Here is a 14,665-nt window from a genome sequence, read left to right on the forward strand (position 1 = left end):
CCCCTGGGCTAAGTATGTAGGGAGTATTTTTTAAAAGACGCTAATGTTAGGAGATAGGCTACTGAACTCTTAATCTGATCACATCCAGCCAGAGTTATTCACCCTGGGGTCTGAGCTACATTGTAATAAAATCAAAGGACATAAAAACTGTGGCAGGAACAGTGCTGAAATTGGAGGAGCATCATTATGAATAGTAACAAGGATGGAGATGCATATGTAAGAGGGTAACTAGAGTCAATGTAACCACTGTTCTTCCATGATTTAGGGTAAATAGATAGTTATGGCTCATCTGCTAAATGATCTACTGGGTAAGATATTTATGGATTATTATACAGTACATTATTGAGGATCAGCCTAGTTAAAAACAAATAGAGGAAAGAGCAAATGGCACAGACAGGCTTTTAGTAAGGCCATCATTTGTAATATTTCTCAGGAAAAATATCTTTCATAGAAATTCCTTAGCATAGCTAATGTGCCATGGAAGGTCTCTCCATTTTCGGAGTGCATAAATCCACACAAATTGCTATAATAAGGATTCATCCCATAGTCCTTTTGGCATAAATGCACATCTGGTCTCTGTTTGTAATGAAATCAATGCAAAGCCCCACAGTGCATTAATAATAAAAATGTTCGACATATTGCAACCAAATAAGCTCTGCAAACTTGAGTCTGCAAAAGGCTGTCACACGTGTGTATACTTTTAACACTGATAAATGATTAGGTTACAGAACATTTATCAAACGGCTTAAGATTCCAAAGGTAGACTTTTCTATTGTAATTTTTATTTCCACAGGAAAATCTCTGTATGTATGCCAGAAGCTTTATCTTGCTTGATTTATAATATCTCTTGGACTTTTTTATCTGTAGTTCACAATACCACAGAAGTTGTATTCCTATATAATAAAAGCCTAATATGCAAATCAACCGAACGGTGGAACAACTGGTCGCTATGACTGCACTAACCACCAGGGGGCAGACACTCAATGCAGGAGCTGTCCCCTGGTGGTCAGTGCACTCCCACAGGGGGAGCGTTGCTCAGCCAGAAGCCGGGCTCACAGCTGGGGAGCACAGTGGCGGTGGTGGGAGCCTCTCCCATCGCTGCCGCAGTGCTAAGGAGCAGCGAGCAGGCCAGCAGTAAGGAGTGAGGGGTCCCGGACTGTGAGAGGGCGCAGGCTAGGTTGAGGGACGTCAAATTTTGTGCACTGGGCCTCTAGTTAATAATAAAATTATTAGGAGTCGTACTGATTGGCTTAGAAGAAGTTCTCGAAGTTTCCCTTTAAGAACAACAAAATTCCAGAATTAGTTTGTAGAATATCAGAGGTTACCATACAATCTTAAATTAAATAAAAATGAGAGAATCTTTCCACTTTTTTTTTTTTGTAATCTTGACTCCTGTTTATAGCAGTGATGATCAACAACACAGGGTCCAGGTTTGGCAGACCTTCCTTGTAGGTCACATGATTTACCTTCTGTGTGATGTGGTTGATCCAAGGGGAAGAACAATTGCTAAGATCTGGTCCTTGGGGATCCCAGATTCCATCCGGAGCCAGGCATAGATACGTTGATACTCCTAAAATAAGGAGAGAAATAGGTCTGTCTTAGAAATTCAAACCATTTTTACTACCAGGACTGTATATCCATGCTATGCTGTGATATAACCAAAAATGAGATCATTATACTGAGATATTATCTATTATAACACCATGCCCGGTACCTGGCAAGCAACTGGCTAGGGAGAAATGTAATACAACAAACAAAAACATTCAATATTTTTAAAGCACTCGCTGGCAACTATGCCAGGTAGGGGAAATACTTCATGAATTAGATGGATGTGGTACCTGTCTCCAGGGAGCCTACTGCTTGATTTTCAGAGGTAATGGAACAACTGAGTCTTACAGCAATCAGTTTGCAGGTCTTGTTAGAAAAACAATGTGGGAAAGGGCATTCACCGAAAGTGGAGGAAAAATATGCTGTGTTTAGGTGACTTTGAGTGTTTTGAACAGAGGTCTACAGGATAGGGGCTTTGTTCAATGGAGTAGGAGAGGCAGGCAAAGCCAGATCATCTACTCCCTTGTCTGTCTTGTGTGGGTGCTGGAAAAATCAATGAAGATCATTAAGCAGATGAGAGAAATGAGAAATGAGCTGATTAAGGTTTTAGAACTGCCACTGTGGCAGCCTCACGGAGGATGAGTTTGAGGGAGCGACGTGGAGGCTGTGAGGAGGCTATTGCAATAATTCCAATGGGAGACTGTGTGGGCCCCAACAGTTGCACAGCAGGAGGGTCAGAGGAAAGGTAAAAATAAGACCCCGGTGTAGGCACAGTCACGTGGGAGAGCTTCAGAAGGCTTCCTTTAAATCTCTTTCCCAGTTTTCACAGAACAATGAAGACATAGTTCTGGTTTTCAAAGTGCTTTTACATAAAGTATTTCACTAACTTTTACAACAAATGCCAGAAGTAGGGGTTTGTAATAATATCAGTGGGTCCTCAGAACTAATTAGGAGAACTAATACTCCTGCCGGTCCTCAGAACAGGGCTAGGAGTGTTTTCTGATTCCATTGCCACAGAAGGCTTTAGAACTAAACATCACCCCACTTCATAAAGGCAAGATAGATTTCTGAATAGTTTCTAACACTTTACTGGAAAAATTAAATTAAACGGAACTTTTGTAAAAACCAAGATACCTCTGGCCTTCCCATTAGTTTATATACTATGGAACTTTTCTCAGAGAAACCTGATTCCTTAAAGTAATCAAATCAATAACACAAAATGCTACTATAGTGATATCTATTGTGTGTTTGCTTCATTTACATACCTTATGGAATAATGCAAATTTTATTCATCGTATTAAGAAAAATTTCTTGAAGATCATTGTATGTAACAATAAGAAAATCAAGCCATTTCTGGTTTAAAAATTGTACAAATCATATGGTTACCACTTGAGGATATTATGAATCGTATCAGTACGAAAGAAGGAGGAAAGAGCTGTTTATTTCTTAATTGTCCCTTAGAGAAAATGCCCGATTGCTCTTGTTGAGCCTTTGACTATTAAAGGACAGCTACACTGATTGGTAAAAAAAAAATATAGTCAAACTTCTCTTTTGTTACAATTTAGGTAGTTTCAATGACTGTCTTCTAACAGAAAAGTGCTCCATCTCTCTTTCTGCAATGACCATTTGAGGCTGGTGACAAAAGTGAGCACGAGCCTCCAGCATTCCAGTGATTTCTGTCTGGGCCGCTGCATAGAAGAGCTGCTGTGGCCATGGCTGGTTAGCTCAGTTGGTTAGAGCATTGTTCTCATAGGCCACGGTTGTGGGTTCGATTCCCTGGTCAGGGCACATACAAGAATCAACCAATGAATGCACAAATAAGTGGAACAACAAATCTCCCTCTCTCTCTCTCTTTAAGGAAAACACACACACACACACACACACACACACACACACACACACGCAGAAGAAGAACTGCCTCTCTGGAGTAGCAGGGACATTTCTGGCCTAAGTGTACTAAGTGTAACTCCACCCAGAAACTGCACACTATGGATGAAAAGTACTGATCTCAATGTAGTCCCATCAAATTCTCACCTGTTCCTTCTTCAGAATGCATTTTGAAACTGAAAATACACTTTATTAAGTTGTCATTTAGCTGAATTCAGACTTTAATTTAATGTGCAGTACCAAAAAAATGGAGAGGTAAAAAAGAACTCTGAAAAAAGCAAGCCAAAGTAGCGACACATCTTTAGCTCAGTTCTATAGGACAGACTTACCTATAGTTCCCGTGGGGCACGGCTGCTTTGCCATCTGTCCTTGACGGGTCTTAAACCACATGATCTCTCGGGCTTCCACAGCCTCACAGCTTTCCTCCTGAGCTGGGATTTGGGACGATGCGGATGGAAGGTGCGTGGTAGTGTCATCAAGCACTTCAACAGCTGGAGACGGCGTGCTGGTACTCCGGTTTCTTCTCCCCGATATTGACGGGGTGGTACTCCTGCCGGCACTCAAAGTCGTGGTCCGAAGGGTGGTACTGGTGGTGGTGCTTCCCATGCCAAAAGGTCCTGTAGTAGAAATTTCTGGAATAAAATTCAAAAGAAAATTCCTACATCGCTTGTTCATAGTAGGATCTCAAAATGTCCTTAGAATGTAGACACCATTCTTATTTGACAGTTCAGAGTCTTACACCTGGGAGAAATAAGCCAATACGAAGGGATCAGAGTGGTGCTTAAGTACCAAGACGGCCATGTGACCAATGCCAAACATAGACCTGTTTATGGTTCTTCTCAACTCAAACCACAGAAAACAAATTGTAGCAAAATTCAACTCTTCAGGAAGCTTCTTAATGCTTCCTGCCTTTTATACAATTGGAGGATTAAAACTTAAAGCCCTTTCCTTAGAATTTTCAAACTTGCTATGAACAGGGAGAGAGCAAAACAATCTCCACACATTAAGTATAACCTGCATTGCTAAAGATGCAGCAAATAGGAGAAAGGCAAAAAAAAACAAAAAAGAAGTTAAAGTGCTCCTGAACTTAAAAGGGACATGCAATTATAGTCTCCTTAACACAAATTAGAGTAGCTCTATGCTCTACTCTGATGCACTTAAAAATGACCCATCCTTTCAGAACTTTCAAACTTGACATTTACTACTGTAAAGCCTAAGTAGTTTCCAATTAGTTGTGTCCATAAATTATTTTCTAGGAAGATTATTTAAAAAGCAGAAACATGTATTTCAGATTTACATAAAACTGAAGAGGTTTCTTGCCTTTCCAGATGCACCCAGGCCCACCTGAGGGAGCCACAGCTGCGGATCACTGAGAGCTCCAAAAAGGGTACTTAGGGCCAGTCACAAACAGCACCTGACATTGGCCTACACCAGAGACCCCATCCTTCCCTCCAAAAAAAGACTGGGAGTCCTTGCAGATCTACCTAATACACAGAAATAAACCCAAACAGGCAGCCAAAATAGGGAGACAAAAAACAAGTTCCAAATGAAATGACAAGAGAAATCTCCAGAAGAAGAGATAAATGAAATTGAGATAAGAAAATGATCAAATACAGAGTTCAGAGCAATGATTATAAGGATGCATGAGAAAAGATACAGAAAGTATGAAAAATGACTAGTTGGAAATGAAGAATGACATAGCAGAAACAAAGAATAGATTGGAAGGAATAAACATCAGATAAGAGGAAGTTGAGGATCAGATCAGCAAATTAGAAGACAGGGTAGTAAAACATCACTCAATCAGAGAACCAAAAAGAAAAATCAATTAAAAAACAGGACAGCTTAAGGGAGCTGTGGGACAACATAACAATAGCTACATAACAGGTGTGCCAGAAGGTGAAGAAAGTGAGCAAGGAATAGAGAACCTGTTTAAAGAAATAATGGCAGAAAACCTCCCTAACCTGGTGAAAGAAAAAGTCACACAATTTCAGGAGGCACAGAGAGTCCCAAGCAAGAAGAATCCATATAGGCCCACATCCAGACACATCATAATTAAATGCCAAAAACTAAAGTCAAAGAGAGAATCTTAAAGGCAGCAAGAGAAAAGCAATTCGTTACCTACAAAGGAGCTCCCATAGATACCACAGAAATACAAAGAATTGTAAGAAAATGCTATGAACAAGTATTTGCCAACAAGTTGCTCAAAGTGGACACAATGGTCAAATTCATAGAAAAATACATTCTTCCAAAACCGAATCAGGAAGAAGCAGAAAACCTGAATAGGCTGATAACAACTGATGAAATTGAAGAAATTAATAAAACTACACCTAGCAAACAAAAGCCCTGGTCCTGATGGATTCACAGCAGAGCTCTACAAAACATTCAAAGAAGAACTTACACCTATCCTCCCCAAACTATTCCAAGAAATCCAAGAGGAAGTAACACTTCCAAGATCCTTTTACCAGGCCAGTATTATCCCAATTCCAAAAACAAATACACTACCAAGTAAGGAAATTACAGGCCAATATCCCTGATGAAATATAGATGCTAAAATCCTCAACAAAATATTAGCAAATTAGATCCAGCAATATGTCAAAAAGATTAGATACCATGACCAAGTGGGACTTATCTCGGGAATGCAAGGCTGGTACAATATTCACAAATCAATAAATGTGATATATCACATAAACAAACTGAAAGACAAAAATCACATGATCATATCAATAGACACAGAAAAAGCATTCAACAAAATCCAACACGACATTTTCATTAAAAACTTTCAACAGAGTGGGAATAGAAGGATCATATCTCAATATAATAAAGGCCATATATGACAAACCTACAGCCAACATCATACTCAATGGGCAAAAATTAAACATGTTTTTCTTAAGATCAGGGACAAGACAGGGGTTCTACTTTCACCACTCTTATTCAACATAGTATTGGACATCTTAGCCACAGCAATCAGAAAAGAAGAAATAAAGGCATCCAAATTGGAAAGGAGGAAGAAAAACTATCATTATTCTCAGATGACATGATATTGTACATAGAAAAACCTAAAGACTCCACCAAAAAAACTACTAGATTCAATAAATGAATTTTGCAATTTAGCAGGATACAAAATTAACAACTAGAAATTTTATACACCAATAATGTACTCTTAGAAAGGGTAAATAAAAAAGCAATCCCATTTACCATTGCAACAAAAAAAAATTAAAATACTTAGGAATAAACTTAACCAAGGAGGTAAAAGGCCTATACTTAGAAAACTATAGGAGATAGAAAAAGGTATAAAGAAGTGGAAGAATATACCATGTTCATGGGTTGGCAGAATCAACATAATTAAAATAGTACCCAAAGCAATCTATAGATTCAATGCAATTTCTATTGAAATGCCAATGGCATATTTTACTAGTACAGATATAAAACAAATACTCCAAAAATTTATATGGAACCAAAAAAGACCTTGAAGAGCCATAGCAATCCCAAGAAAGAACAAAGTTGGAGGGATCACATTACCAGATATCAAGTTATACTACATAGCCACTGTAATCAAAACAGCCCAATACTGGCATAAGAACAGGCACATAGACCAATGGAACAGAACAGAGACCCCAGAAAATGACCCAAGGCATTAAACTTAATTAATATTTGACCAATGAGGCAAGAGCATACAATGGAGTCAAGACAGTCTCTTCAATAAAGGTGTTGGGAAAATTGGACAGACACATGCAAAAAAATGAAACCACACCACCAACTTACACCATACAGGAGAATAAACTGAAAATGGATAAAAAACTTAAATGTTAAGTCATGAAACCAAAAAATTCCTAGAAGAAACCATAAGCAGCAAAATCTCAGACATCTCTCATAGCAATATGTTTGTGGATACCTCTCCTAGGGCAAGGGAAACTAAGGAGAAAAGAAACAAATGGGACTACATCAAAATAAAAAGCTTCTGCACAGCAAAAGAAACCATCAACAACATGAAAAGGGAGCCCAGTGTGTGGGAGATCATATTTGCCAATAATACATATAATAAAGGTTTTATATCCAAATTACATAAGAACTCATACAACTTAACAAAAGACAAACAATCCAATAAAAAATGGACAAAGGACCTAAATAGACACTTCTCCAAAGAGGACATACAAAAGGCCAAGAGACATATGAGAAAATGCTCAAAGTCACTAATCATCCAAGAGATACAAATCAAAACAACAAGGAGATACCACCACACACCTGTCACAATGGCTATCATCAACAAATGACAAGTGCTGACGAGGATGGGGAGAAAAGGGACCCCTTGTGTACTGCTGTTAGGAACCTAGACTGGTGCAGCCACTGTGGAAAACAGTATGGAGTTTCCTCAAAAAGTAAAAATGGAACTCCCATTTGATCCAGTAATCCCACTTCTATGAACATATTCTAAGAAACCCAAAACACCAACCAGAAAGAATATATGCACCCTTATGTTCATAGCAGCACCATTTACAATAGCTAAGATCTGGAAACAGCCTAAGTGCCCATCATCAGATGAGTGGATAAAAAAGCTGTGGTACATTTATACTATGGAATACTATGCAGCTGTTAAAAAGAAGGGTCTCTTACCCTTTGAGACAGCATGGATGGACCTGGAGAGTATTATGCTAAACAAAATAAGCCAGTCAGAGAAGGAAAAGTATCACATGATATCACTTATATGTGGGATATAATGAACAAAATAAAGTGACAAACAAAATAGATCCAGAGACATAGAAGCATGGAACAGACTGATGAGTCTCAGAGGGAAGAGAGAAAGGGGAGCAGGGGAGACAGGAAGAGATTAACCAAAGAATTTCTATGTATATATGCATAGTCAATGGACACAGACAATAGTGTGGTGCAGGCCTGGGGGTGGGGGAGGCAGAATGGAGCGGGTCAGTGGGAAAGAAAACGGGGACATATGTAATACTTTCAACAATAAAAATTAATTTAAAATAAAATAAAATCCATTTTTTCTCAGTTCAAGACCCATAAACTTTAATTAAAAAATAAAAAGTGGTTAGGTTTCTTGATCAGATATTACAGGTTATTAAGCCAGTAATGTATTCAAAGAAATGTCCTACCCATATTGTGGAAGTAATCACCGTGGACAAGTGATCGTTCTGGGGAAATATATTCATATTTGTTGGGAAGCATGAGACTTGCTTGGAAAGTTTGTAAGGAGGACATTCTGAGAAAAGGGAAGTGTGTGGAAGGCAGCCTGCACTGTTTATTGGAATTCCAACTTAGGGGAGTGTCAAAGACGATGCCCCTAATTATTCCTTGACCTTTCCAAACAAGTCTGCATGTGCAGACCCCTGGGTGTTTACTGGAATCCTTATGCTTAATCCTTGGATGCCCTTGCCTAGAGGACAATGTAAACACATGTGTCATCCCAAGATTCCTCACCCTACTGATTGTATCTAAAGATTAAACCTGCAATAAAAGGCTAACGAGGCCGAACCAGTTTGGCTCAGTGGATAGAGCGTCGGCCTGTGGACGGAAAGGTCCCAGGTTCGATTCCGGTCAAGGGCATGTACCTTGGTTGCGGGCACATCCCCAGTGGGGAGTGTGCAGGAGGCAGCTGATCGATGTCTCTCTCTCATGATGTTTCTAACTCTCTATCCTTCTCCCTTCCTCTCTGTAAACAAATCAATAAAATATATTTTAAAAAAAAAAAAAGGCTAACGAGGCAGGCAATCCAGGCTGCTCTGGCTGCTAGAGCCAGGAGCCCCTTAGCCCTCTCTTTCACAGTCAAACTGTGTCTGAGTAATCTGTTCATCTGTCGTTCAGGGGCTGCTGGTCAGCCCCGGCACCTATTCCCATCATAGGAAAGCAAGAGTACACGTACATACACTGCATTCCTAACTGTAAGATTAGAAACTACTACTCTTATCCTCACTTACTGCCTGTAAGTCTTTGAGACATTAACTCCAGCCAGATTCAAAATAGTTCATGTTTAAGGAACGGAAAGAGTCCTGGATGCTTGGTATTCATGCCTGCTTTCTCTAACATGTCATGAACTTGACTCTGCTCTCCCAGAAGAGATGCCAAATCCATCACAGTGTATTTGGTGAAAACAAAGCTTCCCAAAACAGTATGAAGAAGGCAGCGGGGAGTGGGCATCACTTTTCGGAACATTAAGTCATTGAAACTGCAGCGTTTTCTGAAGTGATGCACTTTGTTATTTGTCTTCCTGCTAGCTCTGTTTCCCGCCCCTCTTCTCAGCTTACCACGGCTTTCTCTTGTGTTTCCTCTAAGTGAATAGTAGAGCATTTATTAGTTCATACTAGAGGCCCGGTGCATGAACTTCGTGCACTGGGGGAGGGGTCCCTCAGCCCAGCCTGCCCCCTCTCACAGACTGGGAGCCCTCAGGGGATGTCCAACTGACGGCTTAGGCCTACTCTCTGAAGGGAGCGGGCCTAAGCCACAGTCTGGCTTCCCTCTGCTGGAGGTGACTGAGCTGATCAGGGGAAGGCACCAGCCCCATCACCCTGCTGCTGCTGCCCTGCCCAATGCCGCAGCCACCAAATGTTTTCATCAACACAACATGGACTTCAGTCCCTTCACCACGAAAAAATGACAACTTTCTTCAGGCATTTTCAAGATGTATCTTTCATAGGATATGACATTTCTTTCTTTTTTATCCTCACCTGAGGATATGTTTTCATTAATTTTTAGAGAACTTGGAAGAGAGAGGGAGAGACAGAGAGAAACATCAATGTGAAAGGGACGGGGGAATGCCCCCAGCCCAGCGGCCCCGCATTCTGTTCGCTGGGCTTCTGTCTACTGGGCTGGGGGCGTGCCCTAAGCTGCATGGTGGCCACCAGGGGCACACCCCAGGCCTGGCAGCCCCGCGTTGTGTCTACTGGGCTGGGGGCGTGCCCCGAACCGCACAGCGACAGCTCAGAGCACACCCACAGCCCAGCAGCCCTGCATTGTGTTCGCAGCCCTCCCTCCCTGTGCGGCCTGGGCGCTATGGGTGCTGCCATCTTTGTCACGGAGTGATGGTTAATTTACATATTACCCTTTTATTAGATAGGAAGTGCATTTATTCACAGTTCACACATGAAAGCAGAGTATCTTTTTTCTCAAGTGTTATTGATTCTGCCTCACTCCTTTCTTCTTCTCTCTCCCCAGTCACAATTACCTGTTCAGCCCATCATCATCAATGGACGAAAACAGCAGCTAACCTTTTCACTAATGACAGTAATTGTAGAGCAAAATGCCAATACTGGTAATTCAATATCTATTTTTGCAAAATAAAAATTCAGGATTCCCAAAATAAAATGACTGACATTAAACATTTAACACAATTCAAATATAAAATTTAGCAACATATTTTGAAGTAATTGTAATTGAATCTTAAAATTACATACGGTTAAAATATGATCCTAATATATGGTATGCCTATAAAAGTACTTAAATGTTTCTAAAAGAAAACATACAATTAAGAAAATTTAATGACAACTTGGATACTGAACGACACCCGGCTGCAACATGGAACTGGAGCTCTGGACCCTGGCCTGCTCCTGGAACCCCCGCGGCACCTTTTCCAGGGCTGGCTTCTCCCAATGAACTTTGCTCCTGCTAACCATTTTTGTCCACGGATCCATTCTTTGGTTTTGTGAGACAACACACTCGGACTCAAACACCACATTTTGGTCTCAAAACCATTCTCTATCTTTTGCCAGAGGCACCTCATGGGGTATAAATTGGAATATGTGACTCCCCAGATTAAAATCCTTAACTGGCTTCTGCCTGCCTTCCAAAAAAAGGCTAGGCTCCATTTCTTTGTGCCTAAAGCCCTTGGTGAGTTTCTCCAGCTCATCTATAATGCTTTTTCATCTTTTAACTCCACTCTTAAAAAGTACAAAATGACCAGTCGTTTCCCAACTGCACCCTGCTCTTTCTACCTCAGGGCCTTTGCATATGCTGCAGTGTTCCTGGGCACACTGCCACCTGGTTAACTCCTGGTTAGCCTTTCCAAATTTCCATCCAGGGGCCTTTTCAAATTTACCAAGGTGGGGTTCTAGTCACATGTAGTTTGCTCAAGACTATTTTCTAAGAGCCTTGTATCTGATCGAGAGTAAATACGCTCTTAGTCAAGGTAAGTGAACATCAGGGATAGGTAAAGAAGGAAGGAAGGAGGGTCTAGTTGTCCAATTTCACAAAAGAAAGGAAAGGATAAATAGAGGGAAATAGCCAATGGGGTAGCCAAGAGTCCCTTAGGATGCCAGGCTACAGAGGTTGTTTTATAAATGCATTTACTCAACATTGAGAAAACCACCAGACAACTCAGTCAGAGACAAGCAGGGAGGATACTGAGCCCCCTCTTTCTCAGAATGACTCCATCTTAGCACGACCTCATTTAAACTGACTGTACTCTTCTGAATCAATAATACTGACAAAAAAGATTTTTAAAAAGTTCAATTTGAAATACATTGCAAGGACTTCATTTAATACAGACCCCCGTCCTATTAAGGCTCAGTATAGAACTTACTTCCTTGGAACTGTGCCACAGAGAGATGTCTACAAGCAGAGTCAGATCATTCCCTTTGAGTCGAAGCGGAATAAAAGTCAAATTTAAAAGTTGTCCCTGATCCTCATCTCTTCCTTTCCATTTACTGCTGTGTAAGACTCCCAAGGGCTCTGCTCAATGCCAGCTTTTGGCAGAGTAAGTACAAGTGATATACAAGTTGTCACCAGTGTCCCAGAAAGAACTCGTCTTACTGCTAGACACTGTGAGAAAGGATCTCGATTCACTGAAGAGGCACAGCAAAAACACTTTGGCCAGGTTCCAGCCTTTATCCTATGCCAGAAGAGTCTGTCCTCTATTTCCAGGAAGGGAGAAGTAAAATGACACTTTTTCTATGACCCTGTTATGGAATCTTACCTGATGATGTAGCTAGTAATGAAATTATATGGTATTAAGTTCCTCATGTGCTTGTATATCAAATAAAGTTTACTGTGTAAAAGACAGTTTTCTATGTGAGAGACTGCTCACATAAAAAGCCTTATCAAAATGATGCAATTTTCCTCATCATTTTGTCATTGTGCTTTTACAGATTAGCACTTTTATAAAACTCACTAAACAAAACTTCAATTAACATTTCCCCCCCTCATAATTAACCTGCTTGCAAATGAAAATTTTAATTATCCTGTTCCCTGAAATGTATCGCCCATGGCTTATTTCACTCTTTATTTTGATTTATTTTTAATTTTTTTCCTTCAGTCTGCCTTAAAAAGGACAGATATAATTTTCAATACTATTACAGGTTATAGTTTGTGGAATACACTAATGAAAAACAGTAAAAATACCCAACATTTCTATAGTGCTTTACATCTTGCAATGTTTCTCTTTACCTTTATAATCTCACTAGAGGCCTGATGCACAAAATTCGTGCAAGAGTAGGCCTTCCTCCCCCCAGCTGCCGGCACTGGCTTCCCTCTGGCACCTGGGATCTGGGCTTCCCTTGCAGCCCTGGCTTCATCCGGAAGGACAGAAGGATATCCAGAAGTATGTCTGGTCTACTTAGCATATTATGCTTTTATTATTATAGATTGAATCTAAAAAAATATTCAGAGTAAATGTAACTATGAATTCCTAATTTCGTAAATGAGAAAACTGCCCAGCTGGTGTTGCTCAATGGTTGAGCTTCGACCCAAGCACCAAGAGTAACTGGTTCAATTCCTGGGCAGGGCTCATGCCAGGGTTGCAGGCTCAATCCCCAGCAGGGGGCCTGCAGGAGGCCGCTGATTGATGTTCCACATAGATGTTTCTCTCTCTCTCTCCCTCCCCTCTCCCTTCCTCTCTCTCTAAAATCAATGAAAACGTATTTTTAAAAAATTGTTGGTATTTGTCAGGCCTCTGCCCAGGCCTCCCTTAAAAAAATACAAACAAACGAATGAACAAACAAACAAAAAACAAATGAGAAAAACACAGTGTCCAATGCATCATAATCATACATGTAGTACATACACAGTGTCCCCAGATTCCATATTCAGTGTTTTTCACAATATGCCATCAACAATTATATTCACCGGGGGGAGCATGGGTGTGGCACTGGCCTAAGTGGGTGTGGTGGTGCCCTGGTCTTCGGCTTGCTTCCTCTGTTGGGAGCCGGAAGGCTCAGGCCATGTATCTGGGGACATGCTGCAGTGATCCTGCAGTTTCTCCAACAGTTTCATTTCTGTGCTTTATCTCATCTGGATGGGGAGCTCCTTAAGGCCAAGCCAGAGGACAGGGGACTAGACTCTAGGGAGCATTGAAAGACCTGAAGGCTAGGTCCAGGCCCTCCCAGTGAGAAGGTGGGAAGGTGAGGAAGTGACCCATGAGAGATTAAGTAATTTCACTCAAGGTCACATAGCCATTGAGTGAGTACAGGGCATTATCATTTCAAAAAGGATTTGCCTACACCTTGGAATTTTAAACTGCAATTCCTGAAGGTGCCGTTAATCCCTTTTGAAACTTGGATCTACAGTTGTGATGTCTTTGGATCCTTTGTCTGTTTCACTTTTGAACTCTTTGAAAATGGTAACAGAGGCTTCAATGGTGCATTGGAACCAGCTCCGAGGGCCTCACACAGCCGCCTGCCTAATTTTCAGAAAAAGTTTTAAACTAGGATAGACAAAGCTGTTATTACAAAGTAAACTTGATCGCTTTATAGTTAAAGAAATGATACCACAACTTAGGGGAAAAAATGATATTCTGAATTATTTCATGCACTCCATGAGTTTTCCGTAATGCTTTAAAAGGAGACTGGCGGTAAGAAAGCAATTCTAATGAAACATTACTATCCTTGAGCACAAATCATATTATTTGGGATGGACCTTGTTATGCATTTAATTGTTTTCACCCAAAATGCCTATGTTGAGGTCCTGACACACATCTGACTGTATTTGGAGAAAGGACCTTTAAAGAAGTAATTAAGATTTCAAGGGTGGGGACCTAATACAATAGGACTGTGTCCATAGAAGAAGAGGAAGAGTTATGAGGGGTCCAAGAACACAGAGTAATGGCTATGGGAGGACAGTGAGAAGGTGACTATGTGCAAGTCAAGGAGAGGCCTCAGGAGGCACCAGCCCTGCCAGCACCTGACCTTGGACTTTCAGCTGCTGGACTGCGAGAGAGGAATGTCTGTTGTTTAAGCTACCTAGTCTATGGTATTTTGTTATGGCAGCCCTAGCAGACCAATACAGGCAT

The 14,665-nt window shown here is 40.8% G+C and overlaps 1 protein-coding gene across 3 annotated transcripts in view; it reads right to left on the bottom strand.

Moving 5' to 3' along the window:
• ADGRL3 (adhesion G protein-coupled receptor L3) overlaps positions 1-14,665 on the bottom strand; it is a 492,939-nt gene that overhangs the window by 140,222 nt on the left and 338,052 nt on the right. For all 3 annotated transcript variants that reach the window (XM_054728772.1, XM_054728769.1, XM_054728767.1), the window contains 2 exons: positions 3,765-4,067; positions 1,467-1,570 (listed from right to left, as the gene is read on the bottom strand). In XM_054728772.1, the coding sequence (XP_054584747.1) occupies positions 1,467-1,570; positions 3,765-4,067 (407 nt within the window). The remainder of the gene's footprint in view (positions 1-1,466; positions 1,571-3,764; positions 4,068-14,665) is intronic.

This window comes from Eptesicus fuscus, chromosome 2 (genome assembly GCF_027574615.1).
Source record: "Eptesicus fuscus isolate TK198812 chromosome 2, DD_ASM_mEF_20220401, whole genome shotgun sequence".
In the NCBI taxonomy this organism is placed as follows: domain Eukaryota; kingdom Metazoa; phylum Chordata; class Mammalia; order Chiroptera; family Vespertilionidae; genus Eptesicus; species Eptesicus fuscus.